A 23,858-nucleotide genomic window follows, 5' to 3' on the forward strand; every position below is an offset into this window, starting at 1 on the left:
GACGCTCTTAATCCAGAGCGATTTACATTAAGCAATAACAAAAGCATGGCATACATCACATATATAAAAGTAGTTATCATGAATCATGCGTAAACTAAGAACGTAACAGTGGAGTATCTACCTTATAGTAAGTACACCATGATTCATTCAATGTACTTTAGTAAAAGTACAAAAGTATTGTCATAAAAAATTACGAAAAGTAAAAGTACTCATTATGCAGAATGTCCCATTTCAAGTAATTGCAGTTTTCAAATAATTGTAGTTGAGTAAAAGTACAATATTTTCCTCTTGAGATGTAGTGGAGTAGAAGTAAAAGTATTGGAAATTGGAAATACTCAAGTACATTGCAAATACTTCAAAATGTACTAGCGGCAGCTGTGTTTTTACCCCTTAGGGAGTTTTTAATCTGTACAAGGAAACAAAACTACAAAATTGGGTTCCATTCCTCTTAAAGCATAATGGTTAAATGCTTGTCTGTAAATGTGTTATTCTCAAAGAGACAGACATTCGATTACCTGTTAATTCCAGATTTACAGTTGAGCTGAAAGCGGTAGTCCTCAGCCTTCCTGGCACTGAAAATCAGATCCATCTCTACAGTCTCTTGTGGAAGCAGAGTGCCAAAGCCATCATTGGGCTGAACCTCAATAAACTAGAGTGTGGGAAAACAACAACAACAACAACAAAACACCTCATTCTGTTGGCTGGTTATAAATAGATGATCTCAACGGGGACAGATTAGACTTCAAGAGTATAGGTTGAGTCAAGGCTATTAAGGTTCAACGGCAAATAAAATGGACAGTCTCAGAGGAGAAGAGCATGGGGGTGAAGTGCAATAAAGATGGGATTGTCTCACTGCCAAAAGTGCCCCATGTCCACGACGAGGAAAATATTTTTGTCAGATGCCGAATGGGTAGCTTTGAGAGCAGTGATTCTCAAATGTTTCTGGCTTCAGTATACGCCCTTTCCCTGACATCTGGATCCAAATAGCCCCATTAACCGACATCGTTTTTAATTATTTATTTTTTAACTGGGGAAGGGAAAACCATGATTAGCATAATTTAGTTTCTGTCGGGAGGAACTCATTTTTTGAGGTTTTTTGATTTTTTTTCTTCATAAATCAGTGCTATTGAACACCCTTTACGTCTATGTGTCGTTTCGGAAATATTTAACCAATATTGGACAAAACCTCTTAACTCCATTGGACCCTCAACCCGTCTGCTAAAGCAAAGTGGTTTCTTCCCGACAGCAAAGATATGCCATATATCTTTTTAGAATGTACCCATAACATACATTTTCAGCTAATAGTCCAGTTTTCATGATTTCTATTTAATAAACAGTGCTAGTAAAGATTTCAATTAACACTTTACAGATCAGCAGGTTCACACACAGTTTGTCTATGTTCTTTCATTAAACAACAGTGAATTAAATCCTCCCATTTTCTACTTTCACTTTGATTCACATGATCTTAGATTTGTCCCTATCCTCAGGATAGTATCCTGACAGTATAGTGTTAATGATTTCCTTTCTCTCCCTGTCCCCCCCTCTTCTTTTTCTCATGGAGCTTGCCTTGCACACAAACACATTTCATCCACTTATTTACACCTGCAAAACATTTAAACCTGTGATAAAGGTTGATTCAGATTCACTGTAGTACCTTAGTGTACCCATAGGGGTTCATGTACGTCCATTTGAGAACCACTGTCTCAGAGCGCTCCGGAAGAAATGATGGAATATGGAGTGTTTTTGAATTTCATTGCAGCATTATGGATGCAAATGTTGCTTAGTGTACTTAACCTATGACATACACGCTGGGCAACATAACAATATTGCGGTTCCCCCGGTGAATTTTGTACCTCTAATATCCATCTTTGTGTTATCCGGCCATTTACACAAGACAACCCTCTGTGTTCATTAATATTTATATAAATGTAGTTAAATGTAGTTATTTATAAACTAATACTAGTAAGTAAGTAAGTAAGAAAGAGAGTGTACAAAATATTTGTACACAGATGGTGTTACTGTGCAGGGATGTGCAGAGAGTGTTAGAGGGGCAGGGGCTGAAATCCCGTATAAGAGGGCACTTTTGGACAACAATAGCGAAAATAATAGATCTATAAGCTCACAACGTGTCACGCTGCGACACGTTGAGAGCTTGTAGATCAGCTATTTTCGGAGCGTAACCCAGCACTCTTTAGCTAGTGGAGATGCGGTGTACGACATGGATTTCGAAACAAATTTGTTCAATGCAAAATTCTGCGTTCCAAGTTCAGGAGACTTCGGAAAAAAAGCAATTCTCCTGAATGCTGCCTTCCGGCATGGCATGGAAAGGAAAAGGAGTGGCATGTGCATTTATTCCACCATAGTAAATGCTGCATTCGTGGTTTGGAAAGGGCAGTTGTTTTACAGACGGGTAAAAGGGCAGGGGCTGAAGCCCCCTTGAAGCCCCCCCCGTCTATGTGTGCACGTCCCTGTTACTGTGTACTTCCCCTAAACCCCTTCAATACCTCTGGAGTCCCCAAGAAGCCAAAGTCCTGAGGTAGCAGGGAGAGGTTAGTGAGACGGACGCTCGTCCGGACCGAGTGGTGAATGGAGCAGCAACCGAAATCCACCTCGGCACGGTCAAACTGGAGGTCCGAGGAGGTGATGACTGCGTGGACCGTAAACACCACAGGCCGCACCTTTATGGGATCACATCACAGTGATGAAAACACACCTCCATGTCTTTCTCACATCAAGAACTCATTATATATATATATATAATTTCTGTGGTCCTTGACATGAAATATTGATCACCACTGATACAGAAACATAAGGATTTTGAAGATTTTTTCTTTTTTAATTTCGACGTCGGGTCTAAATGGGTTAATAAACAATGCTGTCGTTCTGGACTCAGATATCGTTTCATTTTGAACATTTTGGAGTTAGGTGGTTTCTTCCCGACAGCAGAGATAATAATAGGAATTTAAAGTGATTGCATTCTCTTGAACAAATCTTAATTATCATTGCTGTTGAGCAGAATCTCTTATCTTCATATTAGTACTATTTATGTTTTGTTAAATAGTAGGGCACATTTGAGAATTGTATGCGTGACATAACAGTATGGTATGCAATATTCATTCCGTTTTATGCACTTCCACTGTGTAGAAAACAGTTATCTTTAGATGAAGCAGCATTCCATCCTGTTCCTGTTTCCGATAACATCCTCCTGAGCCGTGTCTAGCTAGCAGCACATGACCTTGTTTATCTGGTCCCACTCTCTGCAGCACTGCTTCCCTCCCTGGCCAGCATGGGGTCTGGCGGCCATACGACAGCGTTTGTGCGAGTCAAGGATACACGCAGAGAGTCGCTCACTTTATAGGCCTGATTCATACACAGTCGCACGGCGGTGACGCACATGGAAAATACCTGACCTACAAGCTCACAACGCATCGCAGATACGACGGCGTTGTGATCTTGTAGGTCCGCTGCTTTCTGCTTTTCTGGTCGCGCGGCAGAGCATAAAATTGGGCTTTAGGCGAACGTGTTTGTGGGGGCGTGTGTGACCGTCTTTGAGCAGGCATGGTCTGATGCCAGGAGCTCAGGGCCTGGGGCTGGGGGGGCAACAGCTTTAGGGCGCCGCAGGAGCATATCCTGGCCCAGTATTTGGCACTTTGGTCGGAGCCCTTACCTCCTCCTCTCCACTGCCCTGTGAGTGTGAGTGGGGGTGGGACTGGGAGGGGGGTTTGCGGGGAGAGGAGATGGCTTGGCATAGCGAGCCGTGACTGCCAGCCAGAAGTGGAAAAAGAGGACTGGCATACATACTGCACCAAGGTCCAGCAGGCAGCTTGGCTCCTGTATTTAAACCAAAGACTTGCAGTGTGAAGGAATTCAGTCCCGGATGCAACCACTTTATCTCTCACTTGACCCGCTGTCTGAGTTGACTGCGCTCATATTCTTTTAAATATGCAGGCTGGATTTGTGGGGTGGGGAAATGTGACTCCATGTTCGTTGAGAATGTATACACCGAAGACGAGGAAAGTGAAAATTATCTCCTCGTGAGTTCCACGTCTAATCAGCTAGCATGTGACTAAATCACAAACGACAAGATGTGTGCTTGAGACGGTAACGCTACCACTATCTAACAAGAATATGCTATACTGTATATGGGTAATAGATTCTGGGGACATTTTCAGCAGAACAATGTCTTATAACCTTTATGCTTGGCTCATTAGCGTCCATGGAATAACTGGGCCTTCGGGGGGTTTGAGATAATTTTAGCTTGTCACAAGTAAAATAGGTTACAACCTTCAGAGCCTAGGCTTCTTCTGATAGGGACAAAGTAGGACACAAGCTGCCGTATCACCAGATATAAATAAAAATAAATAAATATATATATGACAGTTCAGTCCAATACAAACCTGGTCTGCTACGTGCACAGTCACTGGGACCTCCAAGACCCCCGTATTTGCATCAAAAAACACATTCGCGTCCTCAGTCAAGGAGCATCTACAAAGGAACCAGAGAGTTGGGCTTTAGAATGCACAGTAGTCGTTTCACATCAGAGGTGTGTGTCAGTTCATCTTTGTATTCTTTCTACACACATAATAATGGCTTGATTTGTACTTGGCTACGTGCCATGTAATGTGTGGTGCACCGAAAATAATACATCAATACAAGCTCAATAGTGGTGAGCTTGTAGATCTGCTGTGTGGCACCAGAGCGCAATTAAGTATGAATCAATCTCACAAGTGTAGTAACTGCCTCAGAGTTATTTAGATTCTGTGGGCAAGTTCCGCTCGCCCTGGGAGGGTGACGAGGGTGGTTCTGAGACCTGGCAATTGTTTTAATGAATCACATTTAACACATAAAAGCCACAAGCGACTGTCACGCTATACACGAGAGATACAGTATAAAGACCCGACGCCCATCATTTCATTTTAACCCACGGCTGTGGGATCTGATCGCCAGGGAAGGCAAGTGAGAGCTAAAGAAGAGTCGTGCCTCCGCAATCCTGTAGGCTGTAGCCATGGCGACGAGAGACGTAAGTAGCCTACAATTCAAAGAGGCCCAAGCACGAGCTTATGTAAAACAGTAGCCCGTCAATACTGGTTGCGTGGAGAACTGCTCTCGTGAGGACAGATGTATTTATGTACATTTCAACACAAACTAAGACTTGATTAGCATGAAGAAAAAAAAACAGTGGTCAGATGTCAGCTCAAGCTCAACGTGGAAACTGAGCTCAGATAAATCCCACTCCTCTCACTCTCTCTATGTCCTTTTCCCTTCCTCTCTCAACCCACGTACCCCTCGCTCACGGATTGACTTTTCCCTCTGCATTTATTGCTTCTCCTCTGTCTTTTTTCCTATCAACTTCTCTTCTGTTTCTCAAACACCGTTAATGCTGCTTGAAGGCACGAGAGCCAATGACGTGAATGTCAGTGGCTAGCACTTAAAGAGGGGTTTCAAGGCAAGTAAAGAGGGTTTTCCACATGACAGGATTGTTGTTTTTTCTTTCAAATGATAATAAAGCTCTAGGACTGAGTCTTCCTCGCAGCTAACCTTTGTCAGATACCAAGAACGGGTTTGTTTCATATGCACGTATGCTGTAAGGCCATTAATCGTTAAACGCAAAGTGTGAAAAGGTCACATCAAATGCATTCATGAAATTCAACTGCATTTATGAAATTCAATATCTGCATTTTACACAATGCAGTGGAGGTGATTCCCCCCTCCCCCATGTTGTGGAATAGCTTGACCAATGAGCGCACAGGGTGTATTTAAAGAAGCACTCTTGTTTTGCCTGCTAATAGAATCTCTGCTGGAGAGTCACTCTTGAATTAGCTTGGCATGGCAGAGTGGAAAAGCCTGGTGGGACGTCACCAGGCCCATATGCTGGGGAGAAATCTGCAGATGGATGAGGTTTCAAAGTCTGCTGGCGCCCTACAAAGATTGCCTTGTGCTGCACACTCTTCTCTGTGGCCAGATTATCCACAGGCTCATCCAAAAGTGTTCTCAATATTACAATTCTGAGATCACTTCAAAAAGCAGTGGAACATAATTGTTTAAAAATTAAAATGCGTAGTCTCTAATCTCAAAAGGATTAGCATACTGTATTGTATTGTGAAGACTCGAAATGACACAATGCATTTTCTTTTGTGTAAACTATGTAAAGTATAAATCATTAAATACGTCTCCTTAAAATCTTAAGTCAGTCCCAGAAGCAGTAACATGAAGATCCCCTGATGGAAGGAGATGAAACCATCTCAAACAGCGAATGAGAACAATGTCCTGGATGTGAATGTTTGAGCTGAACTGCCCACGTGACCACCTGCTTGTGTGTTTCTTTTACCTGATAAAAAGGTATAACTGTATAATGTATATTTGTTAAGATCTTTTCCACTTACGTGTTGGACCCCTGCTTGGCTTTCACTTGCACATTAAAACAGTCATTATGGAGGATTACAAAACGGATTAAGAGGCTTAAGGATTTCTCATTATAGGAAATGGGTGGGTAAAGAAAAAGAAAGAAAGAAAGAAAGACTATATAAAGAAAAAAATGACCTCACCACAAATACCCGAAAATACAACGCTAACAAAACAATTTTGAGCAAAAAAGTTTTTAGTTTGCTCACAAGTCAGTGAAAGTTTAGGTTACATTTGCCAACAGCCAGTGTACTTTCATAGTCACAATGCCGGCAGTGTTGTTCAATGTAATCTGTAGTGAATCTGTGGTAAATCACCCATGTAATCTCCCTTTTACCAGCCAGAGATGACTGGCAGGACCGCCTCTCCACAGATTACACCTAAAACCATTCGTTAGCTGGAAGAATCCAATTCACTGGAAAATAAACCCATTGCTCTGGCCTTTAATATGATATAGAACTGTGTCACAACATGGGATATTTTTGCTTCACCTACTTACTGGCTTAGGTTGAATAGGGTCATGTATGCATGTCTGTCTGTATGGGCGAAGAGGAGATAGCTCCTGGTGTAAAGAACCATTTACCCTGAGTGAACCAGCTAATGGATTACAATGCAGACAGGACAATACTATGGGTATACAAAAGCATACCCATAGTTCCTACATCCTGTGTCTAAATTGTGCAATGATGTCTTCCCTTTGTATTTAAGGTTTCTTCCTGGAGGCTGAAGCCTTGACAGTCAAACGTCCCAATGGAAAAAAAAAACAGTGATATAGTGATGTCACAATATCATCCCCCCCCCCGCCCCTAACCCCTCCCCCTTTATCATACAACAACAGCTGTGGGTGCGGCTTCAGTTCAGGTGGATCACCACCCACCAGGTGGGCGTGTCCACATGAAAACGACATTTTAACAAATACTGTACGCTTGTCCTCCTTATATAATAAGAATCACACCCGTGTGAAGTGAGGGGCGCTAATATATTAAAGTCTAACTCATGTTGATTAGGTGATGTAATGGTGATGTAAAACAAACGGTACCGTCCAACACAAACATTAAATTCTCTTTATTGTTAATGGCATTTAATGTTTGTGTTAGGGACAAGATGACGTAAATTCTTCCCTTCATTGTCAATGGCATTTTTAAAACAAACATTGAACTAAAAACAAACATTAAACCTGTATATAAGTAAAAAATCACACCCGTGTGAACTGAGTGGTGCAAGGTCTTATATAGTCTGATCAGCTATGTCAGTGACGTCACACACTAACCATAGCAACCATGCTCACCTGTGCACGGACACGTACACAGGTACACAAACATACAGACAAAGCTGGTTGTTGGAGTGGTTTGCACCACTCAATAATACTCAATAATACTTGATAATCATGTTTTAGGTTGGAAAACAATCACGGCACTCCATCTTAAAAGTTGTGCAGTTCAATGGTGGTCCCTCCATGCGAGTTAGGGACTGAGACACGTGCTCCTTTACTGCCCAGGGGAAGTGGGGGCAGGAAACGAGCACCTGCCATAACAGAAGCTATATGTGAGTCATTTGCGGGGCCAGATTTAATGTATGCGACTGTGAAATGAGATGAAGGCGAGAGAGTGAGAGCGCAGTGATGATGGTGGTACAGAGGGTTTTGGGAATCCATCCCATAGTTTTCTCGGCATGCTCTGCCATGGAAGAGCTGGCACTGCCAGTTTGAATGACACATGCACCACGACAGCCCCGAACACAAGACATGGGGAAAATAATACCCTCTGAAAACGCATACGGACAGAAACGCAAAGATCCATCACTGGCACAAGAAGATCTCGAGGAACACAGCACCATGTCACTGTGCTGATGTATAGAAGAGTACACGTTTGTTTTTCTTTCCTCCATCCATGTGTTGCATTGCGTGAATACTTACATCATGCTGAAACTCATCTTGTATTTCTCCCCCTCCCCTCCTCCTCAGAACGGATTTCCTGTTTGAGCGGAGGACGCTCTTTGGGGGAGCTTAGAGTGTTTTAAAGAACAGTCGTGGAAACTAGGCTTTGTGTCCCAGGTTATGTAAGCAGCGATGCCAGGGCCAACATACACGCCATGAGCAAATTATGGTCGGGCGGTGGGATGATGAGTCTTTCAAGATGAGCGGCAAAGACAGTAAATGAAAAAGGGATCTGCACAGAAGGAGTGCAGAGAAGTAGTCAGTCGATGTGTGGAAAACTGAAGTAGAAATGGATCCGAAAATGGAGCAGACATAACAGGAAGGTGAGAGGGCAAAAAGAGGGGAAAAAGAGAGAGTGAGAGTGGCAGGAGAGACGAAGAAAAACAGTAAGTGTGTGAGACATGGAGGGGGGCTTGGAGGCAGCACGCTGCACCATCTCAGCAGCAGCAACGGCAATGGTAATGTTCTGTTCTAATCCTCCCTTTTAAAACCCCCAGCTGATTCACTCAGGCAGATTATTACGGCTGAACGCTGGCTGTTTACTTTTGTCATGCACTGTAAAAGAAAATGACAAAACTCTTAATTGAGTACTGTACTTTTTGTCTCCACCAGGCCGAAGGCATAGGGAGAGATAAGAGTATGTTTTGCGTGCGTGCGTGCACGCATGCGTGTGTGTGTGTGTGTGTGTGTGCACGTGCGTGCGTGTCTGTGAAGAAACCTTATTTAAGGTAATATTAGGACAACTGACAATTTGACATAATTCAGGGCCTCAAAACAAGCAGATCACTGGTTTCCTTTAAAAAAGGTCTGAAAATTCATCTGTCACTGTCATCAGGTCAAAGGGAGAGAATGTGATTGCCCCCCCCCTGTCTTAGCTCAGTGGTTCCCAAAGTGGGGTCCTTGAGGGACTTCCAAGGGGTCCCCAGCTAAATGATAGTTAGGAAACAAATGGACCCTTATGGGTCTGTAACTCAGAGAGGGTACAAATGGAACCAAATTTGGTTCCATTTGTACACTCAGAGTTAAATTAACTTTGATTTTACTGGGGTCCCAGAGATAGAAATGGGGGACCATAGCCTAATTCAGGTCAAACCGGGGGTCCTTGAAATGAAAATGGTTGAAAATCACTGCTAGAGCTGTAAAAATCTTCTCTTATGGGGGGTCCTTGGCATAGATTTTCGAATGGGGTCCGCAGGCTAACTAACGTGTTAGCCTGCGGAGTGTCAACTTGGGGGTCGTTGACATGAAAAGGTTTGAGAACCACTGTCCTATAGCTGCATAGACTGCTGTAATGGCCGCAATCTTTACCAGTGTTTTCCTCTGAATCGAGGCTCAGAGTGCATGAGGTGATTGAACAGAATGCGGACGTTAGGGGCTCAATACTAAATCGTCGCTACCTTGCGGTTACAATATTAACACTTCTGAAGACTTTCAAAGTTTCCTTATTATTATTGGCGATTTTGCTTCCTGATTTTTTGGGGGAAGTGGAAGTGAAGGTTTTCAAAATAAAAGACCTGTGCATCCGGGCGGCAGTAAAGGGAGCACCGGTCAAGTGTTGTGTGAAGTGAGGGGCGCCAACACACTGCTGCAGTGAGCCCACAATAAAACGTGTGCTCATTCTCATCATACAGACACTGAGGTTGACAGTAGATAAATGGTGCATTTATATAGCGCCTTTATCTAAGGTGCTTTACATAGATTGTACATTACATTCACCCATTCACACACACACATTCATACACTGATGGCATCGGAAACCAATGCAAGGCACCAACCAGCACATCAGAAGTAATTAGGGGTTCAGTGTCTTAGGTAGATAAAACTTGTTTTTTTCTCCAGCAGATATTTGTATTTATTGGTTATCATATCGTCCCACAGTTTTCATAGTGCATCCCTTTTCTGGTAGATGCTGGTAGACTGCTGTGTGAAATCAATCCACTTTAGAGGAGAACATTTTGTACTTTTATAAAAGGTTTATAGAATCATAACAAGCTTAGTGTAAAATGAGATTATATGCTCCAGTGATTCGATCCATTGTCATTGTGTCGTGTGTGTGTGTGCGCGCGGCCGCGCGCGCATGTGTGCGTGTGGGTTGTGTCTCTCCCTTTCCTTACCTGGGCAGGAACTTGAGTTGAGCATTGAAGATGGATTTGGCCTGGATGAAGCCCGTCTTCGGCAGGATCTCCATGTGTTTCCGCATTTCTGGACACACGTCAAACGTCAGCGTCAGTGCCACGTTAGCCCTGTCATACAGAACATGTGGTTTTGTTAGCTCTGTGCTACGTTAGCCCTGCCATACAGAACATGTGGTTTCGTTAGCTCTGTGCTACGTTAGCCCTGCCATACAGAACATGTGGTTTCGTTAGCTCTGTGCTACGTTAGACCTGTCATACAGAACATGTGGTTTCGTTAACCCATCAAGACCTATGTCTTCTAAATCTTTCATGTCAAGGACCCCCACAATGGTAAGTATTTGCCCACGACCCCATCTCAAAATATTTTGTATCCCTGTCATACAGAAAAGTGTGGTTTCATCGGCCCTGTGTTATCCCTGTCACACAGAAAGTGTGGTTTCATCGGCCCTGTGCTATCCCTGTCACACAGAACGTGTTTTCAAAAGCTCTGTGCCAACTCACACGAGACCATGTGGTCGTTCTAACTCACGTGGATGGCAGAGACCACACCGCAAATATGTGAAGACAACAGTGGCGAACAATGTTGTTGGTATGTGACTTGCTGAATGATAGAAACACTCACAGCCAATCGACATCCATCAGAATTGACAGCCCTCATGTTCAACAAAAAGGAAATCACTCACGTTCAACATTATCGTTCATCAGTGTGATCATTATAGTTAGGTCAAATTTTATAGTTATTATTCTGGTGTGATTCTGCCCTTAACCCAGTGCTGTAATCCATCATTTAAAAAAAGAAAAGTACCTGAGGTTGACACTTAATTACGTGCTGACACACTGTACCCTGCCGTGACAAAACAGTAGCAATCAGGTGTGTGTGTGTGTGTGTGTTAATTATATGTTCTAGCAAGAGAACCCATCAAGTTAACCCAAAGGGCTTGTAGGGACCCCCCAGCACCCCCTCACCCCCCTCTTATTACAGTTAAGACGTTCATCAGGGACAACGTCTGCTGATTTTGCGTTTGAGTGACACGTACATGAATTGCCTCGCACAAATTGCCTCGCACACCAGGTTCTCATTATGTAGGTGACCCAATTTCTGGGAGTTCCAACAGATGGTTTCAGCCTTTAGCGAGAAGCCTCAGTTAGAGCAGGTGATATAAATGGCACTTCACCTTGGGAATTGGCAGGCGTATACTATGTGCGCGCACGCACGCACGCACGCACGCACGCACGCACGCACGCACGCACGCACGCACGCACGCACGCACAAAAAGCACATTCAATGAAAACATAATTTAGTGTTACTGCTGCATCCCAAAAAGTAAAACACAGAGTGCTAATTGAACTCTCTGGATCTTGTCGTTTATTTCTCTGGGTCACTGGTGCTGACTACAAAGGTGAATGAACGATGAGCGAGCCGTTGCCCTCAGCCAAATTGACTGATTGAAAAGCGTGAGGTCCCTCTCTTTCTCAATGCACCACTTAAATTAAGTGACCCACTTTGAATAGCAGGGTCAACCAGATGGTTTCGGTTACCCAAGGCAAGGACTTCTCAGGGACAATCGGGGAGGTGTGGGGGTGGATGGGGACGTTAAAACACTATCTATATTTTGGCCAAACATTAACCTTCAAACCGCTCTCCGAGGAATATTCATAAGCCCATAATCAACTAGGAATTAGACATGCTAATTAGAGGGGTCGCTCTGCTGATCTCATCCTTTTTGTTTTTCCTTCTTCAAGCGGCGGTCATGCAAAGCATATAATGATTATATGAGTTTTATACTTGTGCTACACAGTACACACTGGTTGGGTTTTAATAAAAGGTCATTGCAATTAACACAGAGATCTTTTCTCAGTTATACTGCTGCATGTGTCATTATTGTTAAAGGAGCATTCAGTGATTTGGGTGATTTGGAAAACCACCCAGTCCGCCCCGGTAACAAAATGTGCACATGCTCTACAGTGGGGGGAAGTGCAACCAGCATGTGCACCAAGGCCCGCCCCCACACATGATTGGAGGAAGGCCCCTTTCATCCTGATTGGATGAAGGCTTTGCCACCAAAACTGAAACTAGGGTTTTTTGACCCCAGGGGCTCACTGGGGACAGGGAGGAACTCCTTATATGGTCAGCACACTCTATAGTAGGGAGGATTATCCAAATAAAAAAAATAAAAAAGTGATATTTGAATGAAGCGAAATCACTGAATATACCTTTAATATAATCATCATTATGATTCAGTGCAAACGGTTGGTGAAATCATGTCACTGCTTCAGATTGCTACAAGAAGATGTTTGTACAATTGTGCCGCATGCCGAAAAATAGCAGATCTGTAAGCTCACAATGCATCATGATGTGCACGACACCAATGTAAAACAAAATATAAATTAGGCTTCACTTTCCTTACTCAGTGTGTATTTCAAGTTTGTACATTTTGCAAAATGTACTAGTTTTTACAAAACAATAAACTTCAACAGTCAATTAGAGAGAGAGGTTTAGGCACACATTCTTTTGTGCAGTTAGCAAAAGCAAGATCTTATTTGAAACCAAGGCATTCATCAACTCAGTGTTGTTCCTCAGTTCTGAGTTCATGCTACGGCACCAGGGGGTATTCAGGACAGGAGGTTGTGTGTAAAGAAAGAAAAGCGGGTTGATTTCTGTTTGCATGCAGACAGTGTTCACAGGAATTTATCCAGCAGTTTAAAACTTTGGAAGCCAATCTTAGCCAATCAGGATGGAGTCTGAGAAATCTGAAAGACCCGTTTCGTTGAATGGCTCTAGAGAGACTGTGTACCAATTTGCGTGATGTTTGGACAAAATCTGTAGGTGTACTGTCCAAAAACTTGTTTTGCACAAAGCGGCCTCCTGGTGGCGCTATAACAGGCCGTTCTGGAAATTTTGGGGCAGAGGTTCATCGTTGGCATCCAGGGAGTGTGTGTGCAAAATTTGGCATCGACCAGGTTAACGGTGCCGGAGATTAGCTGTTCACAGACGGAAGGACGGACGGACGGACACACACACACACACACACACACACACACACACACACACGGACGGACGGACGGAGTGCAAAACATACTCTCTCCCCATGCCTTTGGCCTGGTGGAGACAATAAAGTACAATGAATCTGCCCACTTGGCTCGTATTTATGAGGCTCACAAGCAGAAGTGAATGGCTGGGTGTTGAAGACGGCTTCTATGTTTCTTGATTCCGCTGACAGCGGAATAACACTTTGGTGTAGTTTTTGCCATGCGAGCGTTGCTAGTTTTTGGTGTCTAAAATAAGCTGCCGTTCACACACACTGACACAGTCATAGTCACATTGTCAAACGCACCAGATGGCGTTTGTCACAAATCCCCCACCACCAGCCTATCCCCCCCCCCTCCCCTCTGTGACGTGCCACATAGGCTCACTGGACGATGAAGCACAGTGCCTTCTTAACCCCCCCGTGAGCATCATAATGTATCACATTCATAATCAAAAAGGATTTGCTTTTGTTCAATCCTATGTATGAAGCAAAGAGGATTTCAGGGTTCTGTGGACCTGGCTTACAGGCGTTTGGTCCCTGTGACCCTCATGTATTTCAGGGTTCTGTGGACCTGGCTTACAGGCGTTTGGTCCCTGTGACCCTCATGTATTTCAGGGTTCTGTGGACCTGGCTTACAGGCGTTTGGTCCCTGTGACCCTCATGCATTTCAGGGTTCTGTGGACCTGGCTTACAGGCGTTTGGTCCCTGTGACCCTCATGTATTTCAGGGTTCTGTGGACCTGGCTTACAGGCGTTTGGTCCCTGTGACCCTCATGTATTTCAGGGTTCTGTGGACCTGGCTTACAGGCGTTTGGTCCCTGTGACCCTAATGTATTTCAGGGTTCTGTGGACCTGGCTTACAGGCTTTGGTCCCTGTGACCCTCATGTATTTCTGAGGTTAGGTTAGGTGCCACCTAACCTAACAGCCTACTGTGCATTTTTCAACACACAATTTTGACAGAATAATGTTTCAATATGCTGCTCTTTATCTGGACGAGGAGCCGAGTTTTATTCGTGGATCGCTCAAGAGTAAGCTGTGTCTGACACATTGAAGCAATTTCCATGAGCTGTTTTTCCAGTGAAAGTGTCTTCTTTTTGGCAGCATGTGAGGGACGGTCGGTGTCACGTTTAGCAGATGGGTTGGTACAGTGTGTCACCGACCGTCAGCAATGCATTCCTCAATGCCAACTGGCATCTCAATTATATTGCCAAGCATGGCAAAAACAATGGACAGAATACTGTCCATCCAATTCCAATGCTCTGTTGTGCAGCCATTTATACTTGGGTGTATAAATTAAGTATCACCGGGCCATGTTGTTTTTGAGCTCGTCAGTCTCACAGGTTTCCACAGATCATGATTAACGTGCTATATAAATAAATGTGACTCATTTCAATTGTTAGCTACAGCTTATATTACATGTTTGGAAACACACGTGAATAATCTGGTGTTCATCATAGTATTTAATGAATTCATATAATTTTTCACACGTCACTACACACAACCATGATTACACAATAGGATAATATATTTAATCTAAATCTTAATGACATTACTACTAGAATTAGGACGAAGATAGATCTGGACTGGATCCACAGATCCGAATCTTCAAATACAAAAATCAACAGGAAGTTGACATTATTATTTAGAATAAATATATGCTGTGTCGGGCTTTGTAATGTTACATACTGGCATAATTCTTTCTAACGATTAAAAGCCAACACACTATCTGGTCAGCAGAGCTGCTTAGCGGCCATGAACAGACGTTAAAGTCCCTGCCCACATAGTGTCCCATGGTGTTGTTTAAATCTTAAAAAACTAAATCATCTCTATTCAATAAATGTCAATCATGTTTCTCCTCCAAAAAACATAGCTAAAAGGAGCTTTACAGTATATATATTTTTTTTTAATTTGCTCCATCTTAGGCCTAATTATTCCATAAACCCTATGAATGCAAATGTTTCATCTTCCAGAATTTTGTCATCCAAGAAAATGCACAACAATCACACCGAGTCAGTGAGTCACCGGCGGAATGCATGTTGGTGTTTGGTTACGGGGGAGGACTTGTTTTGTTTCACTCATCATCCCTGCATACGGTATACTTCCTCGTTCATTTAGTGAGGTGTGTGAAGTCCCACCTTTTCCGAGTTGCGTGCCCTACCGGTTTTAAATTAGTGCTATTGATTGATTGATTGATGAAATTATTAACAGATTGGAGAATTACAGTACATTTCAAGCACAACTCAATACAAAACTGTTAACTGTGGATGACACCATAAAGTATTACACTTGTTTACAATAGGGCCCACCATGTTCAATTCATCATAACAATTAGAGACGCACAGATATACTCTATATAGCCAAAAACAGGAAATCATCATAGAGGAGGTAAAAAGGGAAAAAAACAAACATATACAGTGAGGGGAAAAGGGGTGGGTGGGGGATTCAGGTTTTTACGGGGGCCAGTTTCGAATTGCAGCCGTCCGTAGGTGCCCTTTGAGAGCGGTTTTGAAGGAGTCATGGTGCCCCCATAGTCGAGGGGACAGCCCATTATTTTCCGACATCCCAGTAGTCCGATCTTTTTTAGGTTAGTGTGTGAGGATTAGAGTTAGTTATGCGCAGTTGCCTGGTCTGACGGTGCGTCAGACAAATTGGTACTTTGGAACAATGGGTCATCAGTACTCGAATGATATGGTACTATAGTCGTAGGCCAGTAAAGAAACAATTCTAATAAACAGTGTTACCTCCATATATTTTTTTTATCTATCAATAAGTTAAGTCTCTTTACATACAAAGCACTAAACGGACTGGCCGCCTCCTACATCTCTGACCTCCTATCATATCCCTCCTCCATCAGGGAGACAGACGACTCCTAGAAGTTCCAGCGACAAAGAAGAGGCTCAGGGGCGACCGAGCCTTTGCTGTCGCAGATCCTATACTATGGAACAGCATTCCTCTCGCTGTCAGATCTGCCCCCTCCGTTGAGAGTTTTAAGTCTAGGCTCAAAACCTTCCTATACTCACAAGCCTTCCAGTCCCCCTGATGCTCTTGCACTTTTATACATAGGATATGTTTGCCGTACTGTTTTTAAACTGCTCTTAACGTCTCTCTTGTCTACTTGTACTATAACTATGCATCATTTTGTTTTTAATTTTTTATTACTGCTTCATTTTACACTGGTGTATTGTATTGCACTGTATTGTATTGTTTTCTCTGACCTGTGAAGCATTTTGGTACGATGAGAGTTGTTTTTAAATGTGCTATACAAATAAAATGTATTTGATTTGATGATAAGTAGTGTGCAGTTTGTGAATTAATCTGCACAAATCACAATGTAGTGCTCAGTGGGGAATCTGCACTAAACATATGCTTGTTTGCATATGCTAGTGTACGTGTAGGTGTATGTGTAGTCTACTCTACACTACACTACACTACACTTCATTTGGGCAAATGGAAATAGATACTTAACTTAACAGGTATGTTAAAAGACCAGTAAAACTAAATGCTTTGGAGAAACTACCAGGATTGAGCAAGCTTCACAAACCAACAATAATTTTATTTTCATTTTGGGGAGAGTGGGTGTTCATTTTTCTGTACTCGGCAAAGAGAAGATGAAATCATGAATAAAACATGATTGGCCTGTACAAGATTTCCGACCATCAGAATGAGCTTCGCCCGGGGAAAAAAATGTCTGTGTTCTCTGGATATGAGACTCACCTGCTTTGCACCATGATGCTGTCTTGGTAGAGTCGGTCATACATGCAGATCTTCAGGTCAATGCAGGGCTTAACCACCCATACAGGCACGCTGAGAGCCACGCCTCTCACCCTGATAGGTATCTGTGAATGGAAGAGTCACGTGTCAGACAAATGAAAACGGTATATTACTATACTGAAGCCATATCCAGTGTCTATGATAGGCATGGTGTGGGCCCTGGGGGCATTCATGAAATCCTACTGGTGTACTGGTTGGGTCAGAGAAGTTGATGTGGAAGTCCAGCATGGCCTCCCCTGGAATGGTTGGTGTGAACACAACTTCCAGCTTAACACTGTCAAAGGCTCCAATGTTCCCCTCTCGCACCTATGTATCCAATGAAACACAGCAACAGTGAAACAGTTGAGTGTAAATTCAAATATTTTTTAAATATATTTACTACTAATAAACTAATTAAAATATCAGTTTCATATTGGAAGCTTGTAAGCTGCATTTGCAACACATTCTCAATCCCAACTCGTCATATAATGGACCTTTGGACAGACATTTTTATTGTACTGGGTACTACCTTTGCATAATTGCTCAATGTGCAGGCAGGGTAAAATAGAATAGTCCCCACTCCCTAGGGTGTTTTTTGTCACTGTATATGTGTATATCGTCTTTATCCTATAACAACTAGGAGCAGACATTCTACGGCGCTTGGGGAGTAATCAGGGGTTAAGAGTCTTTCTCAGGCTCAGGGACACATATCGACACATTGCTGGCCTGGCCTGGAATCGTACCTGGGACACCAGGGGCTCTGGCTCGGGCTCACTAACCATTCAGCGATGGTTTGTTAGCCCTGGTGGTCAGGGTAGTCTGTGCTGTCACGTGACTAAAGATGGAATTAATTTAAAACAAGTTAAAAAGACAATTAAAACACTTTGAAAAGAAGGAAGCAGGCACACCATCAAAGCGGGCTTGAGGTGCGCAAGGTGCACCCAAGTGAGGTGAAAGCCCCATGAGGTGCACCCGGGCAAGGTGAAAGCCTCACTCTGTGCGAAGCCTGCTTCTGCCAACTCAGCAGCATCCGATTGGGGTGAGGATCAATTATGATCCGTCATCGTCAACTGTACCTGATCAAGCTTCGAAACATGATGAAATTGGGAGTGAGAATGCGTTAAGTTTCCACTGTTTCCATTATTTCCTGACTGTTTTTGATTTATGTCAAACGTTTTGGGATGTGACACCAGGCCAGCGAAAGACATGACGCTAAGGCAACATGCAAGCGATAGTTGTATATCTCCCGCGCTGCACAGGAATGAAGTGGAAAATACCAACGATCAACATAACACACTCCACATTTCAGGGCCATTAAGACTCGTCTGGTAATCCAGCGTTCAACAGGCCAGCCTTCATATACACCATGTGAAAGAATCAGTCAAAATAACAAATTCAGCATAGGAGCCATAAGTGCGCCAGCATGCACGCAGTCACGTGCACACACGCACACGCACGCTCGCACACACGCACACACACACACACACACACACACGCGCGGATCACAGAGGGAGAGGCAACGCACCATTACCCTCCACAGAGGCGTAATGAGCCCAGAACGTCTCCAGAACCTCATACGGGCCGCCGGGCAGACATGACATAAGTGATCAAACCAGAGCAGAACTGGTATGCGAGTGTGTGTGTGTGTGCTGCAGAAAGAGAACAGCACATTCTAGTCCATTAAGACCTGAGACCACATTCTACAAATGTCTTCTAAATCACGACAGTTTTCTGAAAAAAACTGTTTCTATGTCAGTGGTTCTCAAACTATTTCATGTCTAGGACCCTAAATATTATATGTATTTGGCCGTGGACCCCCATCTGAACATAATGTTATTCGAGGGACCCCTCAGAAGCAAAGATATGAGTTAAAAACGTGCTGTGAATAAATATATATTCAAAGATTTGTGCCACAATTTCACGATTTTTCAAAAATAGCAGCTATGAGCTTGTATAGATCTGCTATTTTTCAACAGCTAAAGTATAAATTAATGGGCCTGGGCCGTGGCTCAGCGGTCCAGGCACCTTGGCCGGTAGTCCGAGTCTGCCAGTGGGCCTTTACTGCATGTCACTCCCCCATCTCTCTCCCCCATTTCCTGTCAGCCTACTGTCTGTCCCTCTATAAAAAATATAAAATAAAGGCGAAAGCCGCAAAAAAACATAAAAAAATTAAAAAAGCGGTTAAAAGCTAAGCCGACACAGATGCGTCCTCAGGTCTAGATGGGCTAGACGACATGGCACTAATGTTTGTCGCTAAATGCCATTGGTTTCTCTGATATGGAAATTGGGACGTTTAGGCCCACATTGTTACCTCTCCGTACCGAGTCAAATCCTCACACATTGTTACCTCTCCGTACCGAGTCAAATCCTCAGTGTTCATTTAACTCTGATGCGGGTACAAAATGTGTACACTCAGTTACAAATGGATTTCACTGTGGAGGTACAACAATGCAACATACACTGTCTACTGTAAATACAATGCAACATGTATTGATACATGTTGCATTGTATTTACAGTAACCATCTGTAGACAAATACGAACCTGTGTGTTACTCTAAATGTGACAATGCTGTACCTTTCCGTTAAGTATAGGCTAATATACTCAGTGTTGGGCAGTAATAAGTTACTAGTACTATATCACTGTAATATTATTAGTGTGGTTGCCCTAAAGGGCAACCAGACTATTGTAATTGGAACACTTTATACTTATTATTATTCCATTGGATTAGTCTAGTCTTTTGTCGCACTACTCCTCCCACCGTTTTGACTGTACGCACCATATCTCAAATTGACCGGCTGCATCGGGAAGGATGAGCTTGTATTTTTTTTAACAGAAATGTTGTATAGTTTAATTGATATTAATTTATTAGTGAATTAAATTTCCCCATTGACATGAATGGGAAAATGCGAAAAATCACATTCAAGTATTTTTTCCTCGGAGACTGTAAGCACTATAGTTACAAAACTTGGAGGGTAGGTTCATAATAATTACTAAAATTAATCAACTTATAATGTTATCGGTCGGCCTCATGGTGGCGCTATAACAGCCCACTTTACATTTTGGCTTATAACTCTTGAACCGTAAGTCGTAAAATCAAATAATTTCCTTGGGTCATGACGCATCTCCTCATATAGGCCACGCCCATTTGCGTCATGATAGATTTTCCGCCATTTTGAATTTTCTCCAAAACACACTTTTTGCTCCTCCTCCTACAGATGTTGTCCAAATCTCACAAAAATTGGTACACATGATCTCTGGACCTTTACGATTAAAACACCATCGGCAGAACTTTGGTAGTGCGTATCGTTCGGCCGAAATCGTCGTCCGAAGTTAGTAGGAGGGGCCTATATCACAAAAAATGCCATAAATCGGAATGTCCAATCCATCCAAAATTTGAATCACATGTCGCGGGTGGTTCAATCAACCAAGTACAAAAGCAATTCCATTTTCATCCATAGGGGGCGCCGCAAATGCGAGAAATGTAACCGTTTGTCGCAAAAACATGATTTTTGGGGGATAAATCCCCTCCGAATTACTTACGCATGATCGCAGGGGTGACGCGACATTGTAATTGGCTGACAATATCAGTAGGAGGGGCATATGTAAGCCACTGCGGCAACCACACTTTGCAATTTTTTTAAATTGCGACCTTTCTAGTTAGTATTACTTTACCCAGTAACAAGTAAAAGTAATATGAAATATAATATATTACTCTTGATTCCAGTAATAACTTAGTAATACTGTATAATAGTATTACTTTTTTAAAGGAGTAATATGTAATAAGTAACATATTACATATTAGTTTAGTCGACGAAATCAACATTGGACGATGTGTAAGACCATCACCACACCGGTTGGCATGTCCTCAAAGCAACGCAGGGACGATGCCATCCAGATTGTGATTTGTGCGACTTATAGTTCACAAACTGCACACCAGTGTTGATTTTGTCGACTAATACTATGACGAAAAATGTACCTCGACTACCTTTTTTCACTGACGAAAACAAAATGGAAACTAAATGAAAACTAAGCCATGATGACTAAAACTATGACTAAATATATTGACAATTTCGTCAATAAAAACTAGACTAAAATGTTAGGAAGGACTAGTGGACAAGAGATCCAGTATAAGTCATTTTACACTCGGTTGCATGCTGAAAATAGTGTTAAATCAGTGTTAATGTTAAATCAGCCATTACGATGGCATCAAGGCCTGCCAAAATACATTTTAGTCGACTAAATCAATTGTAGATTGAGACAAAAATACCATAAGAATTTAGTCGACTAAAACTAGACTAACACTAAAACATTCCCAGGTGACTAAAATATGACAAAAACTAAATTAAGTTTAATTCCAAAGACAATGACTAAACTAAAATAGAAATTTGCTGCCAAAAACAACACTGCTGCACACGCACACAGTAGCAACTTGTCAGTAAAAGAAGATTAACCCATTTTGGTGTTTCAAGCATTCTGTTATACTTTAGCTATTTAAAAATAGCAGATCTACAAGCTCATAGCGCGCCACCGAGTGGCGCGCTACGAGCTTGTAGGTCTGCTATTTTTGAAAAATCTTGAAAATGCGGCACAGATCTTTGCTTTGAATATATATTCTTTCAGAGCGAACATTTTTTTATTTCGACGTCAGGCCTAAATGGGTTAACAGGAAGGCTGCAAGAGAAAAATAAAAGCAAGCGGGGCGGTAAGCTGACAAGCTGATGGATTCCCTCTGTGTACCTGTCCTATGGTGATGTCACTGGCGTCTGACACAGGTTCCATCTGCTCTGTGGGAGCATCAGCAGGCGCTTCTGGATCCGCAGCCTCAGTCGCGGCTGGGTGCACACACACGCACACACACACACGTCCGCACACACACACACACACACACACACACACACACACACACACACACACACACACACACACACACACACACACACACACACACACACACACACACACACACACACACACACACACATGTTGAGTTCAATAGAGGCTCTGCTTCTGATTAACCACTTAATGTGAAACCCTATAGGCCTACTATGTTGACAGGTCTACACCAGAAAATAGGGACAATGTACAAGCTCACATTGGCTCGTCATGGTGCATTGTGAGCTCGCACATGTGCTATTTTCGTCGTATGTTCACCACAGAACAGGGACACTACAGTTACACTTACTAGGCAACGACACCTGTGAACACATTCATCATGTTCATACAGTACATGTATTCTGTATACAGAGCATGGTTTTATCCTGACAGGAGAGCCAGGGAATGGACGAGGAATCAGACGCCATGTGGGCCCAGAGCCAGGAATCCAACTGAGGGCACGTTAATTACATGGTGAGGTACCACCATCACCAGGTGGCTGATCCACCAGCACACCTCCATTCTTAACTGCAGTCTGGACCAGAAGCCTGGATCACTGCATAGTGCACACCGGTACAATGCGATGCGATGCAAAGCGTTGTGAGCTTGTAGATCTGCTATTTTCAAAAGATTTGTATACATTTGAAATGGGACATTCTGCATAACGAGTACTTTTACTTTTGGTACTTTAGGTATATTTTGATGCAGATATTTTTGTACTTTTACTCAAGTGAATTTTGAACTCATTTTGACTTAAATGCGAGTACTTTTTCCACCACTGCTCAGGCGGCTGAAGAAATTCAGCATGAGCTCCCGAGAGCAGCACCGCCGACAGCATCCTGACAAGCCGCCTGTTTTGGGAACTACAGAGCGCCCTACAGAGGGTGGTGCAGACGGCACAGCACATCGTCGGAGGTGAGCTTCCCTCCCTCGAGGACATGTAATGCCAAACGGCGTGTAGCCAAGGCTAAGCGGATCATCAACGACAATCACCAGCCCAGCCACAATCTGTTCACGCTGCTATACTGTCAGGCAGGCGATACCTAAGCATCAAATGCTGAACAAAACAGACCGCGGTTGAATTTCCACACAGCCACGGCTGACAGCCTGTCAGGCTGTTGAACAGGCGCTGAGCCCCGTCACCGTGTCAGTCTAATACGCCCCCGTTACACTGCTATATATATAATATATGACTGTGAATACTACCATCCCCACGCATTTCATATTTGATATCTGCTGCTACAGTACTGTATGTGATGTCTTTACTTGCACAAGCGACTGAGGTACTATACACTGACACGAACCATACGTCAAGCTGTGACTCCGCCCACCCCCGGGGGAAGTTGTGATTTGCTCTCGTTCACTGCAATGCAATTTGCGGCATTTTCAAAACAATATTGAGCAGAGTAGCGATTATCAAACGTATTTGCAATGCCATACGTTGAAAGATCCGTGGACAAGGCACGCTACCTCCGCAAGTTAGATAGCATCGGCATAGATGTTTGTCCGTGTGTGATTAAGGATTGGACCAAGTTGCATTGGCAGCCATAGAAAATTCTTACCCCAGGCTAAAACCGGATGTGACATTTTTGGGTGTTCCTGTCTAGCTTCGTGTCAGTGTATGCCTTTCGTTTTTTGAGTACACTACACAGTTACATTTGAAACGGTTTTGTTTTGAGGTCCCCCCCGCCCCTGAGTATTATTTATAGTAATTTCAATTTGTGTAGCTTGTA

The 23,858-nt window shown here is 43.1% G+C and overlaps 1 protein-coding gene across 1 annotated transcript in view; it reads right to left on the reverse strand.

Moving 5' to 3' along the window:
• The window catches only part of cfap74 (cilia and flagella associated protein 74), a 77,226-nt gene that overhangs the window by 15,939 nt on the left and 37,429 nt on the right, over positions 1-23,858 (reverse strand). The window contains exons 19-25 of the mRNA XM_079524302.1: positions 21,991-22,085; positions 17,457-17,579; positions 17,217-17,338; positions 10,453-10,581; positions 4,398-4,485; positions 2,505-2,678; positions 516-649 (exon numbers count right to left, since the gene is read on the reverse strand). Of these exons, the coding sequence (XP_079380428.1) occupies positions 516-649; positions 2,505-2,678; positions 4,398-4,485; positions 10,453-10,581; positions 17,217-17,338; positions 17,457-17,579; positions 21,991-22,085 (865 nt within the window). The remainder of the gene's footprint in view (positions 1-515; positions 650-2,504; positions 2,679-4,397; positions 4,486-10,452; positions 10,582-17,216; positions 17,339-17,456; positions 17,580-21,990; positions 22,086-23,858) is intronic.

Source organism: Electrona antarctica, assembly GCF_951216825.1.
Source record: "Electrona antarctica genome assembly, chromosome: 2".
NCBI lineage: Eukaryota > Metazoa > Chordata > Actinopteri > Myctophiformes > Myctophidae > Electrona > Electrona antarctica.